General features: G+C 33.0%; 1 protein-coding gene across 1 annotated transcript in view; it reads right to left on the reverse strand.

The window, feature by feature from the left end:
- The window catches only part of LOC133180248 (protogenin B-like), a 54,220-nt gene that overhangs the window by 14,930 nt on the left and 19,172 nt on the right, over positions 1 to 20,118 (reverse strand). Inside the window, exons 3-7 of the mRNA XM_061314789.1 lie at positions 14,052 to 14,199; positions 4,122 to 4,288; positions 3,000 to 3,131; positions 2,314 to 2,466; positions 376 to 524 (exon numbers count right to left, since the gene is read on the reverse strand). Of these exons, the coding sequence (XP_061170773.1) occupies positions 376 to 524; positions 2,314 to 2,466; positions 3,000 to 3,131; positions 4,122 to 4,288; positions 14,052 to 14,199 (749 nt within the window). The remainder of the gene's footprint in view (positions 1 to 375; positions 525 to 2,313; positions 2,467 to 2,999; positions 3,132 to 4,121; positions 4,289 to 14,051; positions 14,200 to 20,118) is intronic.

A 20,118-nucleotide genomic window follows, 5' to 3' on the forward strand; every position in this document is an offset into this window, starting at 1 on the left:
ACAATTCTCTACAGTACACCTTTAACTACACTATCAAGAACTCCTTAATTTAGAATTGCAAAATCTTTTGCTTTAGCAGGAAAGTAGGATTTTTTTCATGCAAGCTACTTAAATTTAATGCACATCTAAGGCCACCTTCTTTTATTAGTTGTTCTTTTTTCAAGACTTAATTTTATTTTGCAAAATTCAAATCAGTAGGTTGGTAAATAAATAACGAGCTTCATGAAATATGCCTACGTGACAAGTCTCTGTGATTTACATCCCAATAACACTCACCAAACTAAAAAATATTCCTTAAATGATAGTAAAATTCTGTTTTAACCTTGAAACCATGGAAACAAAACTCAAAAAAAATTTACCCTCATTTTTACTTACACTGTACTTTCCCCCCTCTTTGAGTAGCTGACCGTTGAAATACCACTTCACATTTGGCTTAGGATATCCACCAAATTCACAAGAAAAACGAGATGTTCGGGTCTCAGGATATTTAAAATTACTTGGTTTTGTCACAACTACTGGTTTTGCTTTAAAAAGAAGGAAAAAAAGTACATTATCATAACATATTATAACAGAAAGAACTCTGTGTGTAAATGCAGCAATGTCACAGCTTTAAAGCATGTACTTAATGCAAATCTGAAGTCACTTATTCAAAGACAGCTTGTGCTTGAGATATACTGTTGAAATGAATAAACTGTAAAAGCCTAGTCATATCTTATACTATGTTTTACAATAAGAGTACAATATTTTCATTCCTGTACCAATTTTGGTGGTGGTGGTGGTGGTGGTGGTGGGGGGTTAACGTTTAACAGTATGAAGAGACCCTTGAATTTATGCCCTTTACAAAACGTAAAAATTTCAAACTACAGCATCATCTATGTATATACGCTTCCTTGAACTAATATTTTTTTCTTCAAACTTCAAACAATAACATCAGTGATTTTACCATCTTCACAATGTCAAGGTTTTGTGATAACATTCCTCTACACAAACTCTTGACAAAAGTCTGGCTTGTGTTTACACATAATGCAATGATTAATTATAAACCAACTAATCCAACTAATGAGAAATATCTCTTTCAAATGCATCGTTATCAAGTTGCTCAAAGCCATCGCACATGTCCTGTGTTTGTAAGAAGAATTTTCCAAAAATTAATCTGTAATATTTTATATTTTAGGTAACTAGTCACAAATCCTACAATATTTGCACTTTCCATTTTAAAGACAAGTCATATTTGTTTATAAAATTTAGCTACTGTTTTAGTGTTGTACTGATAATCAGAAAACATCGATTGTCGATAAAAAAAAATGCTACCGATTCCGATGATCGATTATAATTTTTCACAATCGATCATCGGAAACATACTTGTAATACAACACATTCCGGAATTATCCATTTCTGGTTTAAAATTTATTTCTTCTTAGTGAAAGAAAATGGCGTCTGCATCTGAAACTAGCCAACTAGCACGAAGCAGAGGTGATTAAGAACCGAAAGGTGCATAGATAGAGCCTAAAAAAATTATGTTTGTTTCCTATAACCCGACTGACCCATTCGTTTACCCCCGGTGGATTTTTTTCCTGCCAAATCTGTCAGCTGAGTCTTTTTATTCTAAAAAATATTAATTGTATCTTTTATTTGAGATATAAAATATGCAACTTAGTCAACATTTACCTTAAATATAAAGAGTAATCAATTCCCTCCACAACTTTTTTGAAGTTCGTTTTCTGCCGCTAGGCAGCCATGTTGGGTGTCAACTGTAAATATTACACCTGGATAATTCAGTCCCGGTTTGTTTGACCCCATTATTCATAAGCAAAAAAAAAAAAAAATCCTGACCTACCGACCCTTGATTTTTTGGGAATGTTACAGGAAACAAACAAACATATTTTATTTTAAGCCTAGAAAGTGTAAAAGAAGCAAAACAACAAAGAAAATAATTTATTATATATTTTATATATTCATGGTAAAGAAATAATATGAAAAAATTGTAATTATAGTCTGTTTTTTGTATACAAAACTATGAAATCCGATCATAATCGGTAAAATCGCATCGGAAGCAGTAACCGATTTCAACCGATGATCAATTATGAAAATTAACCGATGTCCCATCACTAAACAGTATCCGATTGGTTCCCAGTCATTGATGGGAACAAATGAAACAGTAGCTTTCCAGCCCACCTTTTAAATCGTGGCTTTTGTCAAGGGTTTGTCAAGGGTTTGTAAAGAGGAACGATATCACAAAACCTTGACATTGTGAAGATAGGGGCATCAGTGATTTAACAGTATTAGACAGTGAGTTGTAGTTGGGGGACTTACTCATGACTTCTAGTCCCGCCTCTGCTGACTTGGTGGGGTACCCTGCACTAGTAGCTGAGCAGACATATACCCCCGAATCATCTACATCTACGTCAAACAGCTTAAGGTTGTCCCCCACCGCTTCCGAGTGACGGTCACGAAGGGGTTTCCCATCTAAAAATAGAAGATCCACATTGAAAGAAAGATTTGTATTTGTGCATTTAGTACTGACAAAACAAACAAATTACAAACAAGTATAACCATTTGCAAGCTTTCTTGACAAATTCATGTTCTGTGATCTCACTGTGCAGCCTAAAATTGATACAGTTGAACTTTGGTATCTCGAACACTGATATCTCAAATACCATGGATATGTTGAAGTGATTTGGAAGTCCCAACCACTTATTCTTTAAGTATTTTACCCTCGATATCTCAAATCCTTGGATATCTTTAAGTTTTTTCACTGTCCCATTTGAGTTCGAGATAACAAGGCCTGACTGTATTTTGTGTATTCTAGAATTGTCCTTTTGTAAAAAAAGACATTTTTTGATAATTATTTGGACTTAACAGTGACAATTTAATTTCTATAAAATAATGCCTGTTTGTTTGCAGCCTGTGTGTGTGTGCGTGTATGTGGGTGTGTGTGTGTGGAGGGATAGGGTGGGATAGGAAAGAAGGGAGGCTACTTCCTGATCCTAAACACTGACCTTTCCTTGCCCACGTGACCTGTGGTTTGGGGTTACCATCAGCCAGACACTCCAGGATGACAGACTTCCCTTTCTCTACTGAGGTAATTCTTGGAGGGGAAGCCAAAATGGTGACTTCCCGTCTTCCTGAGGCTATAAATAGAAAAAGAAATTCCAGAAAATTATTTTCAAAAAGTGTTTGGATTCCCATAATTACTGCAATTTCTTAAATTTACTGCAAGTTCTCAAACTGTTGCAGTAGCTAGGGTATCAAAACCAAATTACTGCAACTTTTCAGACTTGTTTTACTCTCTTTAAAGAGTCATGGACATAGATTTAAAAAATTTATAATCTTCAAAATTTTCTTTAGAATTCCATGACTTACACATTGCAAGAGGGTTTCAAGTTCGTATGATTAAAAATACATGTTTAGAAACCTCTTTTATCTAAAAATTATAATAACTTAGAGTGTGTTTGATTGTCATAATCCTTGTACTTTCATAAACTAAGATTTATCATTATTATTCAAGGAAAGTGGAAAATCTGAGGTGAATAAAAAAAGATATTAAAACTATTATAATCAATAAATATGAGAAGCAAAACCAATTTGCCAATGTTGTCAGTTTGTGTTCCGTGATGTGTGCAGAGTTATTAGCAAATCGAACACACCTGGTAAAATGTAAAAATTAACAATAACAGAGCTGGTGCCAAATGATTACAAACAAAGGAGTTTGGTGTTTGGTAATGAAGAATGCTGTTGTCATTAAATAAAAATAGAAATTCAAACTGAAAACAAAACAGCAATGCAAGTGTATCCATGCCCCTTTAAAACTGGTATAAATGTTCATTTGCATGCAAGAACTAAGGATTTCAAAACCTCTCTTTTACTCTTATTATACAACAGCTCCCTTTTTCTTCTAATAATTTTAATCTTGATTTGCATTCCAGGCAAGACACAAACAATACCAAAATTGCAACCTTCCCTCCTAGAGTAGATTACTGGTATAACCTTTCCCCGAAAGTAGTTTACCACTATAACTTTTCCCCTAAATATGCTGCCATCACATCTTTTAATCTGATGTGGAGTCCACTGATAAGCATTCTGCCTTTCATTTCTTCATAGATACTTTCACCTTGACCTACCTGGCGTGACCCTGAGACTAGCTGCATTGCTGCCCTTCCACGGCAGACTTTCCACTTGATCTGGCAGTTTATGGAGCTCCCCCTGGGTAGCAGTACATCTGTACTCCCCGGCATCATCATAGTTTACGCCCAGGATCTGGAGCGTTCCCGATGGCAACATGATGTGTCTAAAAATAGAAACACAAATTTTTAGTCAGAGAGTTCGAAACAAAGTTATGATGTGTGCTTTATAAATAGCAATGATATATTAAATGTCAAAGACTTTGGAGTGTTCTCAATTAGTATAAATCTAGACGATTTCTGTTCGTTGAAAAAGAGAAACAGAAACATTTCAGTTGAGGATCTTCCGAATTTCCAACTGTAAAAGATGTGTCCAAAATAAAGATATTCGTCAAAATGTCTGGAATATAGAGTTCTCAACAGTAATGATGTCTAAAAATGGCAACATGATAAGGATTATTAGGCCAGGCTCCTACCCTTTACATCATGGATCCACTTAATTACAAAATGTCAAAAGAATATGAAGAGAAGGATATTTAGTAAATGTAGAATGCCTACATATTTCTATCGTTGTAACTTTGAAATTGTCTTCCCATAAGAAAATCAATTTTTAATTTGCGAAAATTAATATCAATACAGACTTTTATTTTTGAAGAATAAACATCAGGAAAAAGGGTTTTTACATTCAGTTTTATTGGGAAAAGCCCAAAACTAGTTTTTTTTATAATTTTTATAATGTTGGATTACTGTAAACCAAATATTTGAGAGTTAGGAGAGCCTCTTTAACTCGCGAATATTAATCACTGCGAACCATTTATTTTGCTTTCTTTTTCTAATTAATATTTCCTCAGTCGCGAAAATTAATCATCACGTATTGATTTCAAACTGAAGAATCGCGAATAAAAGATGACGCAAATAATAGTTGGTTTACATTACATCCATCATCAATGATCATGTAATAATAAAATTATATCATGTATATATATATAATTCTAAGGCATTTACAATATAAACATGATGAACAAAAAGTCCTCTGTACTCTTTGATTGCAAGAAAAGTATATTTCCAGTCATTTGGGTACAAGATATAAGATATCAGATACAAGATATAATAACGAACTTTATTTATATAAACAAAATTGATTCTAGGAATTATTGGTATAAATATATAGAAGACTTGTCATGCTTATCAAACCTCAAAAACAATAATTATATGGATTCTGTTTCTAAGTCTAGAAAAAGCATAAAAGAAAACAAGTAGGGGGTATAGTCATTTCTATAATAATTACTCCACAATGGCCAAGTCTTCCAAATCAATGGCGGAGAAACTCGGAAAGAATTCCCTTTATTAATCCTCTCTCTCATACTGAGCAGATATTGCCATGATTACAGAAGAGAAAACAAAGAGACATTAAATCAATACACAGAATATCTGTGTCACCAGTGCTACTCTCCGAGCAGAACTGAACACTAATTAATATTTTATTAACTTTATAATTTTTAAATCCTGGCTCGGAATCACTGATTGATTCGCCAAATTCCCATATTGCTGGTTTCCAATTTCTGTTGATGATTATAAACTTGCTTTTATGATTTTTTTTTTCATCCTTGGTGCTTTTGCAATAACATTCATTTCTAATTTATTCTTACTTCAATTAAGCTCCCCCCCCCCCCCCCGAAGATATATTACTGTATTATCCCCCCCCCCCCCCAAATCTCTGCATTAATTCACATTTCAATCTGAGTCTCAGTACAAACTAGTAGCTTATATTTTCTTATAATTTGCTGTTCATTTCAATCAAAGTGTGTGTTTGTCTAAAGCCTGAAGTTTTTTGTGCAACTACTTTTATTAAGCATTAAATACACTTATCTTGGCTTTCAAAACATGATTTAATAAATCAAGGTAATAAGAATTCTTTTTTAAATTTATTTTATAAATATCTGCACATATATTCAACAGTGATGTACATTATAAATTTAAGCAGATAAAGTTAAAAAAAAAATTGTAAATTATCCAAAGATAAAAAAAAACAACTATTTTTGCCTTTAAAGCACCGATGTGTAAAAGTTACAATTGCTAAACAAGAAAATATATGCAAATGCACAACAGTAATCCTACCTTGTAGTGTACAGTAAGTAAATGTACACGTACATGTTGGTCTGTGAAACCTCTATATTACTTACTGTGGAATCATTATTGTTCGTGGGGGATCAATGTCGTGGATTTCGTGGGTCACCCTTACCCACGAATTTACATCCCCACGAACAGTTTTTTTGTCAACGTACTTATTAACTGAATCTGCCAAATAAACGAGCTGCCCACGAAATTACATCCCCACGAACCAATAAAATTTAGCTTGCCCACGAACATTGACCTCCACGAATTTAAATGATTCCACAGTATACGTCAAATTAAGCTTCAGTTAACGCTACTGCTAAAAATTTCTGCTGCTGATTGGTCATGTTGATTGTCGGTATTATTCAAACTCAGATTTTGCAGGGGAAAAAATTCTATCGGCTGCAATTTGAATGGATTGATTCGGCTTCAGAAAACGTTTTTTTTTAGGCCTTAATCAAATCATCATTATAAATATATGTATATCACCATTGTATCTCAGGAAATAGTAGAGGTTGTAAAAAAAACAAACAACTGATCAAGCAAAAAAAGTCCTCTGGCCCATATAATTACCTTTTTCATAAGACAATTTAAAAAATAAAAATGTCAAACTAAAAAATAAAGATTTGTCCAAAAACTCTTGTATTTCATCTTGCCACACATTAATTAAAAAAAAAAAAATTGAAACCAGACAAACGACCAGGAAATATCAATAATCATAAGATAGGTACATAACCTTGGAGCACTGCTGAAATGACCTTGACCTCACATTCATTTTGTCCTGCCCCTTTGAATCATTGTGAAGATGGTACATCAAATTTGTCCAGCAGCTAGAATTTTTCTAAGTCAAAGGGGCATAACTCTTGTCAAAAATTGCTCGATCGTACCCAAAACAAAACTTGACCTAGATATTCTTATGATAAATCTGTATACCAAATTTCATTTCAGTATGTGTAACCTCTGCGAAGAAAATGAACGGAAACTGCAAATAATTAGAATTTTTCAAAGTCCAAGGGGTATAACTCTGTCAAAAATTGCTTGATCGTACCCAAAACAAGTCTTGACCAAGATATTCTTATGATAAATCTGTATACCAAATTTCATTTCAGCATGTGCAACCCCTGTGAAGACTAGAAATATGTCCATAGGACATGAATGCCCCGCCAAGGGTATATTAGTAATGCAACATTTTAACACAAATTGAGAAAAGTGAGGTCAAGGTCAAAGGAAAGGTCAAGGTCAAAAAATATTGCTGCAGTTGAATAGCTTACATCAGTATGTATCAGCATATGACGTTTGATTCAGAAACTAATTTAAGAAAAGTGAGGTCAAGATCAAAGGAAAGGTCAAGATCAAAAAATGTTGATGTAGTTGAAAAGGTTACATCAGTATGTATTAGCATATGAAGTTTGATGAAAATATTATGAATGGTTTCTTTAAAACTTAGCTAAACACTAATTTAAGAAAAGTGAGGTCAAGGTCAAAGGAAAGGTCAAGGTCAAAAAATATTGATGCAGTTGAATAGCTCTCATCAGTATGTATCAGCATATGAAGTTTGACACTAATTTAAGAAAAGTGAGGTCAAGGTCAAAGGAAAGGTCAAGGTCAAAAAATGTTGATGCAGTTGAAAAGGTTACATCAGTATGTATTAGCATATGAAGTTTGATGAAAATATTATGAATGGTTTCTTTAAAACTGAGCTAAACACTAATTTAAGAAAAGTGAGGTCAAGGTCAAAGGAAAGGTCAAGGTCAAAAAATATTGATGCAGTTGAATAGCTCTCATCAGTATGTATCAGCATATGAAGTTTGACACTAATTTAAGAAAAGTGAGGTCAAGGTCAAGGGAAAGGTCAAGGTCAAAAAATGTTGATGCAGTTGAATAGCTCTCATCAGTATGTATCAGCATATGAAGTTTGTTAAAAATATCTTGAATGGTTTCATTAAAACAGAGCTAAACATTAATTTAAGAAAAGTGAGGTCAAGGTCAAAATAAAGGTCAAGGTCAAAAAAATGTTGATGCAATTGAATAGCTTACATCAGTATGTATCAACATATGAAGTTTGATTACACTATCTTGAATGGTATCTTTAAAACTGAGCTAAACACTAATTTAAGAAAAGTGAGGTCAAGGTCAAAGGAAAGGTCAAGGTCAAAAAATGTTGATGCAGTTGCATAGCCCTCATCAATATCTATCAGCATATGAAGTTTGATAAAAATATCTTGGATAGTTTCTTTGAAACTGAGCTTTGAACAGAGCTAAACGCAAAGTGTGACGGAAGGACAGACGGAAGGACAGAAGGACGGAAGGACGGAAGACGGACATGACAAACACTATATGCCCCGGCCATATTCATGGCGGGGCATAAAAATGAATGGAAACTGTTGGTGGACCGACAGACAGACAGACAGACAGACCAACCAACAGACCGACCGACAGACAGCAGCAAAGCAATATGCCCTCCCTTCTTGTTTGCTAATAACATGCTAATACAAAATAGTCTTGGTAGGTAGGATTTTGTTTTTACTTTTTAAATTTTTTTTTTTTTTTTTTTTTACAAAAAGGCATATCTTTGAAAATACATTTGGCACCTGATTCCTCCCCTGTTTTCAGAAGACCGTATTTGCTCTACTCCCAATACTTGGATTATTTAATTGGATTTTTGAGCACGCTTACTGTTCGTTATCTTCGTATTTCACTTCCAAAGCTCTAGATATGAAAAAATCTTCTTCCTTTTTTTTTTAATAATCTACCCCGGCTACAGATCTAAAAAAAAAAATTGCTTCTAAAAAGGGATCGAATTGTCACGTTTGAAGGAAAAACGTAAAGACAAGCAAATTTCCATTGAAAACAAAAATTTGGTTCAGTGCATACAGTAAGAGTGGGATGGGTAACAACCATATCTTTTTTCTCAAGCTTAATGACGTTTCTAATGACTGACCTTCTAATATAATCCATCATTTATCTGCAATTTACCTTGAAAACTATAAAATGTTGTTTGTTTTTTTTAAATGAACCATTAATTCTTTATTCATTTTGTGTCCCATACAGTCCCTGAAACGTTCTACTTTCCCATTTTTCCGTTCGCTCACCGTTCGTTCACCGTTCGTTCAGCGTGCGTTCACCGTTCGTTCACCGTGCGTTCACCGTTCGCTCTCCGTTCACAGTTTTGCGTTCACCGTTCACCGTGCGCTCGCGTTCACCGTTCACAAAGCGTTCAGCGTTCGCTCTTCGTTCCGTTCACTTTGCGTTCACCTTGCGTTCAGCGTTCACCTATCGTTCAGTTTTCATTGCCATTCGGAACTCCCAAGTGAAAGGACTTATCTTTTTGTAGGTAAGGAGTTACAGATTTTTTAATTTAATAGCTAACATATCGTGTTTGAAGAATCATTATTTCATCGGGGAAAATATCTAAGATATATATTTTTATTATTCTAACTTAGCTATTAGATTATTTATTAAATTACTCTGGAAAATAAATGTTGTTATAAGCACATTCTGTACCTATGTAGAACGATGCTGATATATTAAATTTAACTAAGGGCAATGTGCAAATACTTCAAGCACTGCAACATTTTGTTGTTTTGTTAAAGACGACAAATCGTTAATCGAGATATAATTATCCAAGTCAAATAATTACGCAGCAAAATTACGAAAATATTTATTTCTAACGCGTTTTTTTTTATTCAGTTACTACAGAAAATATGATAGAACTAGTTCTGAGTGTTATACATAGTACTGCGGATATCCTGTTAATTTATTACCTTTGGAGCGAATTAAATTGATAGTGTGTTTAAAGGAAATATTTATTTAAAATGTAATGCACTACAGAATTTTTGCTACTATGATACATGAATGTAAAGTCTATAGTTATAGAGAAAAAAATTCTTTTTTTCACCGTAACTTTATATGTTTGCCATTCGATAAGATTAATACCCTCCTTTCCCCTAAACCGGTTACTTAGTCAGTACTGTATTTCCAGAAAATTTTAATTAACCTGTTAAAAAAAAGTTAAGGTCTTTTTTAGAACAAAAATTTCAGTCTCAAAACAAACATGCATCTAAAAAAAGTCGCAAAACAATAGTAGTTCACAATGTACACGTGTCGGCGGTGGTATTTCAAGTGTTAATGCCCTATATATTTTATTCATTTATTATTCAAATGTTGGTATCAAATCTAGAAATGATAAAAATAAATGTTATAACTTGTTGGAAATACTCGCACTTCGTCTTCGATGTGACGAAACTTTCACACCTGCACAGTGTCAATGATTTTGATTGACAGGACAAGCACGTGGACTTCGTGTGAACTTGAATCAGGAAAATAAAAACTGTCAAACAGATGGATATGATTTGTTGATTAAAAAAAGTTACTTTCACTGTCTAATATATTTAGAAAAAAATTTCAGAGTTATTGTTTGATATAGGTACAAACATTTAGTGAAGCCTGAAAGGAAGGGGGGGGGAGGCTAAAACGGAATCTCTCTCTCTCTCATTTGTCTGTTTAATAAAAATTATAACAGCATATTACTTAAATATCAAGTTCTGAAAATTGAATTTATAACAAATAATATGAATATGTATCTTTGTATTATCTTGTCCGAGTATAATCACGGCCATCTAGAGATACATGTAGAAGTCTGCTCAATAAATCATCATGAAAAATAGAAATGATACATAATATATTATTGTATTAAAATTCAAAATACGAGCGTATAAATGCAAAACGTCCACTGACCTTTGTAATTAATTTTGTTTCATTACATGAAATCGCCTTGACACGGAGATATATGAATGGATGTTACAATCGCTTTAATTCATTCTATAAGTCAGAAGTTTTCTCTGATTTGTTATCAAATAAGAATAAACATTTTTATTTTCCAACTAAAAAAATATCTTTTATACTTCAGCGTTCGGCAACAATTGCAATGTTTTAATGCGTTAAAAATCGTATGATTAAAAACTTAATGTGCATGAATCGTCTTTCTGAGGACAATTTTGGAGAATTTATTTTATTTACTTATTTATTCATTCATTTATTGGTTTACTTATTTATTTATTTATTTTTTTATTTTATTTTTTTTTTTTTTTTTGGCACCTGACATTATAATACAATAAAATAGTTTCAATGCAAGGAAAAGATCAGAGGCATTCCGAATATATCGTTCATCTTGCGTTCACCGTTCGTTCACCGTTCACTTTGCGTTCGCGTTTGCGCTCCGTTCGCGTTCTGCGTTCGCTCACCGTTCACCGTTCACACATCGTTCACCAAGTTGCGTTCAGCGTTCACACATCGTTCACTCACCGTTCGCTCTGCGTTCGTTCAGCGTTCGTTCACCGTTCGTTCAGCGTTCGCTCACCGTTCAAGTGGGAAAGTAGAACGTTTCAGGGACTGTATTTACTTGAACTCAAAACAAAAAATGAGTAATTAATATGCCAGGAATTTTCTTCTTCCAAGAAGATCAGCTCCCCCAGGGAAACACACTGTTTATCACCAGTACTCTACATAGCATTAACATACCCAATTTACTTTTGATGTCGAAAAAAAAGTAATCTGTTTTTTTTTTTTTTGTTTTTTTTTTTGCAGTTCATTTGTCCAAAACAACAAGGCAATTAGGAAAAAAAAAAATTTTGACAAAAAATATGAAAAAATTATTAAAGAACATCTTTGAAAAGTATTCCTATATTCTTTACAACCAATACCGTAAATCTGGAAATTTTTACTGTAGATAAATTTTTAGCAAATTTGCGCATGCATTTCATTCGCAAAAATATATTTCTTAAAAATAAATCAAAAACAAAAAAATGAAAACAAAAAAATTTGCTATTTTTAACAAGATGAACAGGTGTTCATAAGCAGTGGTAATTTGAAGAAACCTGTTTATACTACAAGCTAATTACCCAAGATAATCCGTGCGTGAGAATGCCTTCACTACATTCAATATCGTCCGATGGTTTGACAGGCAGTATGTCTCTTTTAAATTATTTCTCTAAGACAGAGAGGCCAGTTGTTTTATCTAAGAACAAAAGTTTTTATATGAAGGTTACTTAAAGCTGACATCGTTTTATATATTTTATGTACATGCGTGATTTATTAAAATGTTATGAAAAATTTAAAAAGTTTAGATGTTTTATCTCTTCTAATATTTTTATCAGATTATTGAACATTGGCATTGTTTAGTATTGTATGTACATGCGTAATTTATTGTATGTACATGCGTAATTTATTGTATGTACATGCCTAATTTATAATCCGATTATTGAATGTTGGCATCGTTTAATATTGTATGTACATGTGTACCACATGCGTAACATATTTTACGCACTTTTTAATTTTAGCACCAATGTCAATTTGCAAAATTTTGAAATGTAAAAATTAATCAACTGCTTTTTGACCCAGATTCACAAAAATAAATCGACGTAAAAATTTCCAGATTTACGGTATTTCCATTATTCAAAGTGTCATAGGAGGTTAATGAAATATATGTTATTTTTTCTAAACAATGTACACAATGAATGGTATTAACACGTGATTAAAAACAAAGAAAATTCATCAAAAGGTTACATCAGGACCAAAGTGATGCTCTCAACACAAAAAATTATGGCATGGTTAACATTAGAATTTAATGAACCATAATTCAACGTGACATGGAATTTATTTTATAGAGTTAATCTAAGCCCTACTGCAGTTGGACAAAGGTTATCTAAACTATGCTACTATTAATGGAAAAAAGTATGTAAATTCATCTTTAGTTGTTTTTTTTCTCTGCATCAAAGAATATAATCAAGAGAAACCAAAGCAGTTTAATATGACTTTTTTTTTCTTCAAAATAATGTAAAAAAAAAAACTCCTTTATTAACTTTATAAAGCAATTAAAGCAAAAAATAAAACACCGAGACAATTTTGCAAAGGGAATCTCCAAGGCATAATCACCAAAATAAACCCTATAACTGCTGTCTCTTATCAATTCTTCATAAAACTCAAAACGGAGAACTTAAATTTCATCTGAAGCCCTGAAAACAACCTGAAAATGACTTCTTTAAATATATCTTTTACTCATTATTATTGTTTTAAGAATAATAATTATTTCAGCAGTATTCTGCATTTTTTGCAAATTTGCAAATAAATGACTTGGAAGGGGAAAGGATTTAAGACTGTAAATTCCTGTACAGTCAAACCCCGTGATCTCAAACTTGATGGGCCCAAGTAGAAACTTCCAGATTTCGAAGGATTCAAGATATCATGGTTAAAGTACATAGAGAAAAAGTGCCTGGGACTTCCACATCACTTTGGCCTATCCACGATTATCGGAGATATCTGTGTTCGAGATTCTACTGTATAGGAATTAGTGTCTACTTATTTGGCATGTTTGGTGATTATGAGCAGGATAACAGACCTGGGACCTGATGATGTAACATCTGCTCAGGGGATTTTCAATGTGCTCCTAGGTTTATTACAAGTTTAACATAAATATGATTATTCAGTATTATATTTCAATATGTGCTAGTGTGGGGTAAAAAAAAAAAGATATACAATTGAAGTTTGATATCTTGAACACCAGTATTTCGAATAGCATGGATATGTCGAAGTGATTTGGAAGTCCCAAACACTTATTCTTTAATTACTTACCCTCAGTATCTCTAATCCTCAGATATCTCTCTGTTTTTTCTCAGTCCCATTGAGTTCAAGATAACGAGGTTTGACTGTACCTGGCACCAGGTGGTTTCAATAAATATATCTATATCTGCTATTATAAATGAGTTTTACAGAATAGAAACCTGACATACTTCTTTTTTTATTTCAGAAGATCCTTACCTGGGACCTGGTCGTATTTGTTTCCGATCATCCTTCTGCCACATGTAAATAGGTGGAGGGGTGGAGTTGATCTCACAATGGAACCTGGCCACCCCTCCTAATGGAACGTCCTGAGACTGAGGTTCCTTTGAGTAAGATTTAGCTATACCTGAAAAGACAAAAACTTTTACTTTTTATGCTTGCTTAAAAACAGCATGCTAAACTTTGAAATTCCCCACTACAACAGGCTTTTCAAAATCTGCCAGTACCCGGTAGTTTTACCCAGCTGAAATCATGACTATACTGGCCAAAATATTTGCATCTGAAAAATTCTGTAACATACTTCATTAAATTTAAATCATTTTCACAAGGTACCTCTAATTTTCTGTAGAGGTACCACCTGTTTATAATCTTTTTGAAAGCCCTGTGTCACAACGTTGTTCCTAGCAAGAATTTTTTTTTTTTTTGAAATATGACTGAGTATTTATGAGTGACATTTATCATGTTAATTAATATCAAAAGTCATCTTCTGCAACTCAGAAACCTCTTTTTTTTCCACTGTGATATTCCGTTTGCACCAACAAAGAGGAAGCCTTTGTCTGATCAGAGAAAATTCTGTTAAGAAGATTCTGATGGCCTGAAGTTTAGACTATAGTAAGATAGTGCCTCCAGTTCGACAATAAGACAGAAAGACATAATCAGCAAATCTGACAAAATCAACACTTTACAAGAATTCTGCAATGCAAAATGGATATCATAAATTCAGGGACCTATATACTAACGGGATAGGCAACTCTCACAAGTCTCGCATTATCTCGTAAGTTGTGGGATTTCGTAAGTCAATTTTACTGTATATACTCGCCTATAAGTCGGTTTTTTGGGAGTTAAACTTTGGTCCAAAAACCCCTGTCCGACTTATAGGCGAGTTATGAAAATATTGGTATAATAGCAGGTCAATCCCTTTAATGTAAATTTAAAAAATACAACGGACTTATAGGCGGACCGACCTATAGGCGAGTATATACGGTAATTAAATACATGTATATATCTTTTGCTATCAAATATTTCAGAATAAAACCTTAATTTATCTATCAAAAAATTATTCAAGATTTGTTGTTAGCACTGTTTCTACTCCTTATCTTAGTAGTAAATACATGTACGTTTATTTAAAAGTCAGTGCGTGCGCCTGATTGGCCATATTTCTGAGAATTCTCTGATTTTGGTGGTTGTTGACTTTAATATCTAAATTATTTTATAACATGTGCTTTAAAATTTATTAAATGTCCATTCCGATACACAAAAAGAACAGATTACATTAATCAGCAAACAAGTTTCTTACTGGGAAAAAAGGTAGTTTAAAAAACTTGCAGTGTTGTGTGTGCCGTTTTGGGTAAATAAACATGGCGCTGAAGGAGTTGCCTATCCCGTTAGTATATAGGTCCCTGATAAATTGAAGGGGAAAAAAAAAACTCTTCCCTTGTCAAATACAAATTAAAGACCCCATTTTTCTCTTTAAAAAGCAGTAGTTATGTATATAACCAAAGCACCCCCCCCCCCAAATGAACATACTACTTTGCTTTCTGTTTGTTGTTACAATTGTTGCTGTTTAAAAATGGATTTTTAATTTTTATTTAAACTTCAGTTTGAGATAGAGGATGAAACTTCATGGAACCTAGTATTCCATGTGGTAGATTTTATGCAACACAGTTTGAACTTTATTGTCTTTTTCCCTGGAGATAAAGAGTTCCATTACTTAAAGGAACTGTGTGCTTCATTTTTAAATTAATGTCTATATACTTCTTGTAAAACAAGTTTGGATATTAAACATATATGTTTAGTAATTTTTATATATTTTTCTTTGATTTTCATCAATTGATATCTTTTCAAAACCCCTGGTAATGCAAGCTGATTTTTTGTCTACAAACATCTGATGGCACTATAATCTTAAATTAAGAATATCTTGAAAAATTATCAGTAGGTAAGGTATGTTGCATATGTCCTTAAACTCAAAATTGAGTCGATGTATTGATGCATTCTCCTTCATCAGGAAGAACCTCCTTAAACCATCAGAATAAATATGATATACGTTTTGACTACACTTTCTTTGTTTATCTCTGTGTCAATCATCAAAAAGATAACATCATTTTGTATAGTACACAATTAGCGGGAACGATACAAATGTCAAATATCTAGGCTCACTAATTAATTTATCCTTCAATTATATCAATTTTGCAACTGAATCTTAGTATTCTAAAAAATTAATATATACGCTATAAATGTCTTAAACTTCAATAAAGCTAGGATTTCAGGCCAATATCCAACAATGCAATTTCATTATGTTAAAATCAGTTTCCATTTTACGAACCAAAATATGTATTAATTTCTGAAGGTATATGTACTCTTTCATAAGGAAAGTAGAAATTAACATAGATATATATATGCCAAGAATTTCTTGCAAAAATATCCAAATAATTTAATTTGTGCATACATTGGTACACATATTGTGGTGCACATATTGTGTGGGAAAACTGATCAAGTAATATACATCCCTTTTCCTGACACATAATTGTCTAAATAACATTTATAACCCATTTATATCCTCCCTTCATGAATTCTAAAACATGATCTTTATCGATTTCAGCTTAGTGCTCCATACATCATAAAAACTGGCATAAAAAACTAAGGAAATCATTCTCTTTGGGGTTACATATAATATGTATGGTAAAGTAATAGAGAGGATTGGACTCTTATAATTTCTTACAACGCTTAACTGATCCAATTTTTTGTACAGGGTCTTGTGCCCTTTCAATTAGTAATTTCAAATCAAAAAAATGGCAAAATTTGGAAATTTTTGTGTCTTATATTAAGTTTTACAGTAAAATTTTATTAATAATTCAGCATAAGATTGAAGGTTTATTCTCTAATTTACATCTTTATCATGTTTATGAATCATTTATGATATTTCAAAATTCAAGTTTTAATAATGTAAAAACCACTGAAAAAATTTAATCAGCTCATCATTTGGGAATTTTATTTTTTTGTTGTTGTTTGCTTGCTTTAAATTACTGGCATTTGATTGATTTCAAGCAAGTATTTGTGACATTTGCACTGCTCAAATTGAAAGAGAAAGTCACTGATTGAAGTATATAGTTGATATCAGTGAATCGACATCAGAATTATCATTTTTGGGGAAAAAAAATGTAATGTAACGTGAATGTGTAGAGCCTGCAAGGTTAGCCAGAGGTTTGAATTTGAATCTGTCTGGTAGAGCCCGCAAGGTTAGCCAGAGGTTTGAATTTGAATCCCTGTCTGGTAGAGCCCGCAAGGTTAGCTAGATGTTTGAATATGAGTACGTGTCTGGTAGAGCACCCACGAGGTTAGCCAGAGGTTTGTATTTGAGTCCATGTCTGGAAGAACACCTGCAACATTAGCCAGAGGTCTGAACTTGAGTCCCCCTCTGGTAGAGCCTGCAAGGTTAGCCAGAGGTTTGAATTTGAGTCCCTGTCTGGCCTTCACATTTATAAGCCTTGTTATATAATACTGGATATAAAGTGTCTCCTTCACGTAATCTTTAATGTATATAATGAACAGGAGGAATGGACACCAAGTTGTAACAGAATCCATAAAAAAAAACAAACTGTTTTATCATGTGGAACGGATAGCAAAAGCAATGTTTAACAGAAATCATATGAGATCATCATATATTTTTTTAATGTTCAGAATTAACTAGTTCTAGGTATAGAGCAGCTGTGTTTACGAGGATCGTTGAGTCTTGAGAAAAACAATCAATACCTGCACAAAATGCTTCCATAATCCCTCTCTTGATTATTTTTACCATTCATCTGATGTTGAACCACTTTGATCCTGTCTTATAAGATTTTAATCTACTCTACGCTCCGCTGATGACAGGCAAAACAAATAAAGGATTTCTGTATATGATACTAATGTGCTCTGTGCAGCAGCCGTCAAGGTAATATGTTATGAAACTTTCAAGGTTATAAATACACATTTCTCACTGACAATAATTATACTGGGTTTTTTTTTCATATTTTTTTATTTATTTAGCAACACAAAAGTATGATTGTCAAAGAAAGTTTTAACAATTTATCTGTTCACCATGTCAAAAAAGTAAGAATGTTCACCATTCTTTTGATAAATTTTCACTGTACAGATATAAACTTCGGCATCTTGAACATCAACATCTTGAATACAATGGATATGTGGAAACATGCTGAATATCTCAAATCCTCCGATGTCTTCATTTTTTTCTGGGTCCATTCGAGTCTGAGATAAGTTCTGTCTGTATATATATAATATATATAATACTATCCCCTCAAAATTATTAGGTTACAGTGCATGTGATTCTAAAATCAACAATGAGCATTTACTGAAAATATCATATTAAAAGAACTAACTAAATATCATCCTTAAAACCACCAAATATTATCCCAGTGAACTGTAACAATCTACAATGGAACTGTGGGACATTACAGTACCTTGATTATTCTGCAATTCACAAATTGACAATACTCCTTTTTTTTTTTTTTTGTCAAACACATGGAGGGTTCTTATTTTAAAACTTAAACAACTGATTCCCAGAAGCCCATTATCAAGATGGATTCAGGCATGGAGACGTATTTGATTTTTTTTTTTTAGTTCTCAAATCATTCACCATATTGAAAGATCCTGAATATGCACTGTAGATTACATTTCTAAGAAAAACCAAGTACTCTGTACTGGGAACACTAATTCTGACAAAATCCTGGCTATCTCTTATATTTTCTAATGTTTCACTCAATCTTGTGCTGTCTCAGGATAAAAATCTGACATACTTCAAAGACTGGATGATATCATCGAGACTTTGACTGTGGTAGAATAGGGAAAGGGTGGGTAATGCTTGAGCATCAGCCCTCTTCATAACTACCCTGTAAGACAACTGACAAAATCAGAGCCAAGAGTCTACAGTAAGTATTTCTAACATGAAGAAACCTTGACTGATACCAGTAGGACTTTGAAAGCAATAAAGAAGAGGGGGAATAATGCTTGAGCCTTGGCCTTCCTCATCCCAAACTGGAACCTAAAACTGTAAACCTTTACCTGCAAACACTGGGCACTTGAGATGTGGACCACTTCTATACACCTCAGATTACATCATGAAGGTAAACAACGCAAGGCTTGACAGTCTGTCAACATTGGCCGTTATCAATCCTTGATAAATAAATGAAAAGATTCCAGTGTGCGAGGTGGATGAACTCCAGGACCTTGGTCCGGTTCAGGGCACTCTAATCTGTACTAGAGCATTCTAGATACGTAGGTCATATTATTCTGCGTCTTCTCTCCTGTATAATGGCTCATTTTTGTGATAATCCAATTTTCACTTTCTCTGCGAGCATTTTTTAATTGCAAAAAAAATATTTTGCATAAAATTGGCACCGATTGTTTGAACCATATAGATTACATAGACACCTTTATTAAGCCTTGTTAGAATCACAAAAATAGGACGGTGCAAATTAAAAATAACTATTATTTGGAATATTTTCCCAAAAAAAAAGCAATAAGGAGAAAAAAATGACATACAGTTATAATATTCTGGCATACAGAATTCAAAATATCTATCTTCATTAACACCGATAACTAGAGGTTTATTGGAGAATACACAGAGGTATAAATACACAGTTCATGACAATTGAAATTATTTTTGAATTCGGAAATAATTTTCATTTTCTACGAAAGCACTCCCAAGTTAATTCCGTTTAATATCAATATCATGAAAACAGGGCAAACTCTATTGAGCTTAAGTTGGAGAATTAAAAGACTTGCAGTTCTTAGCACATACACCATTACAACATGATCGTATTTCAAAGTTTCAGTTAAACTTCCATCTCGATGTCAACAAAAAAAACATTAATACATGATGTACAATAAAAACACTTCCCGCCCATAAAAATTAATAATTTCAAGTGAATGATACATAATACATATCTTTTAACACGCAATATAGCATACTCTAAATGTATTTATTTGCCAAGGTTAAACTGTAACATAATATGTGCTTTCCGTGAAAAGAGACTTGCCCCCCCCTAATGTC

The sequence above is a fragment of the Saccostrea echinata genome, unplaced genomic scaffold (assembly GCF_033153115.1).
Source record: "Saccostrea echinata isolate AGI-Se365-2 ecotype Australia unplaced genomic scaffold, CSIRO_AGI_Sech_v1 ptg000006l, whole genome shotgun sequence".
Taxonomy (NCBI): Eukaryota; Metazoa; Mollusca; class Bivalvia; order Ostreida; family Ostreidae; genus Saccostrea; species Saccostrea echinata.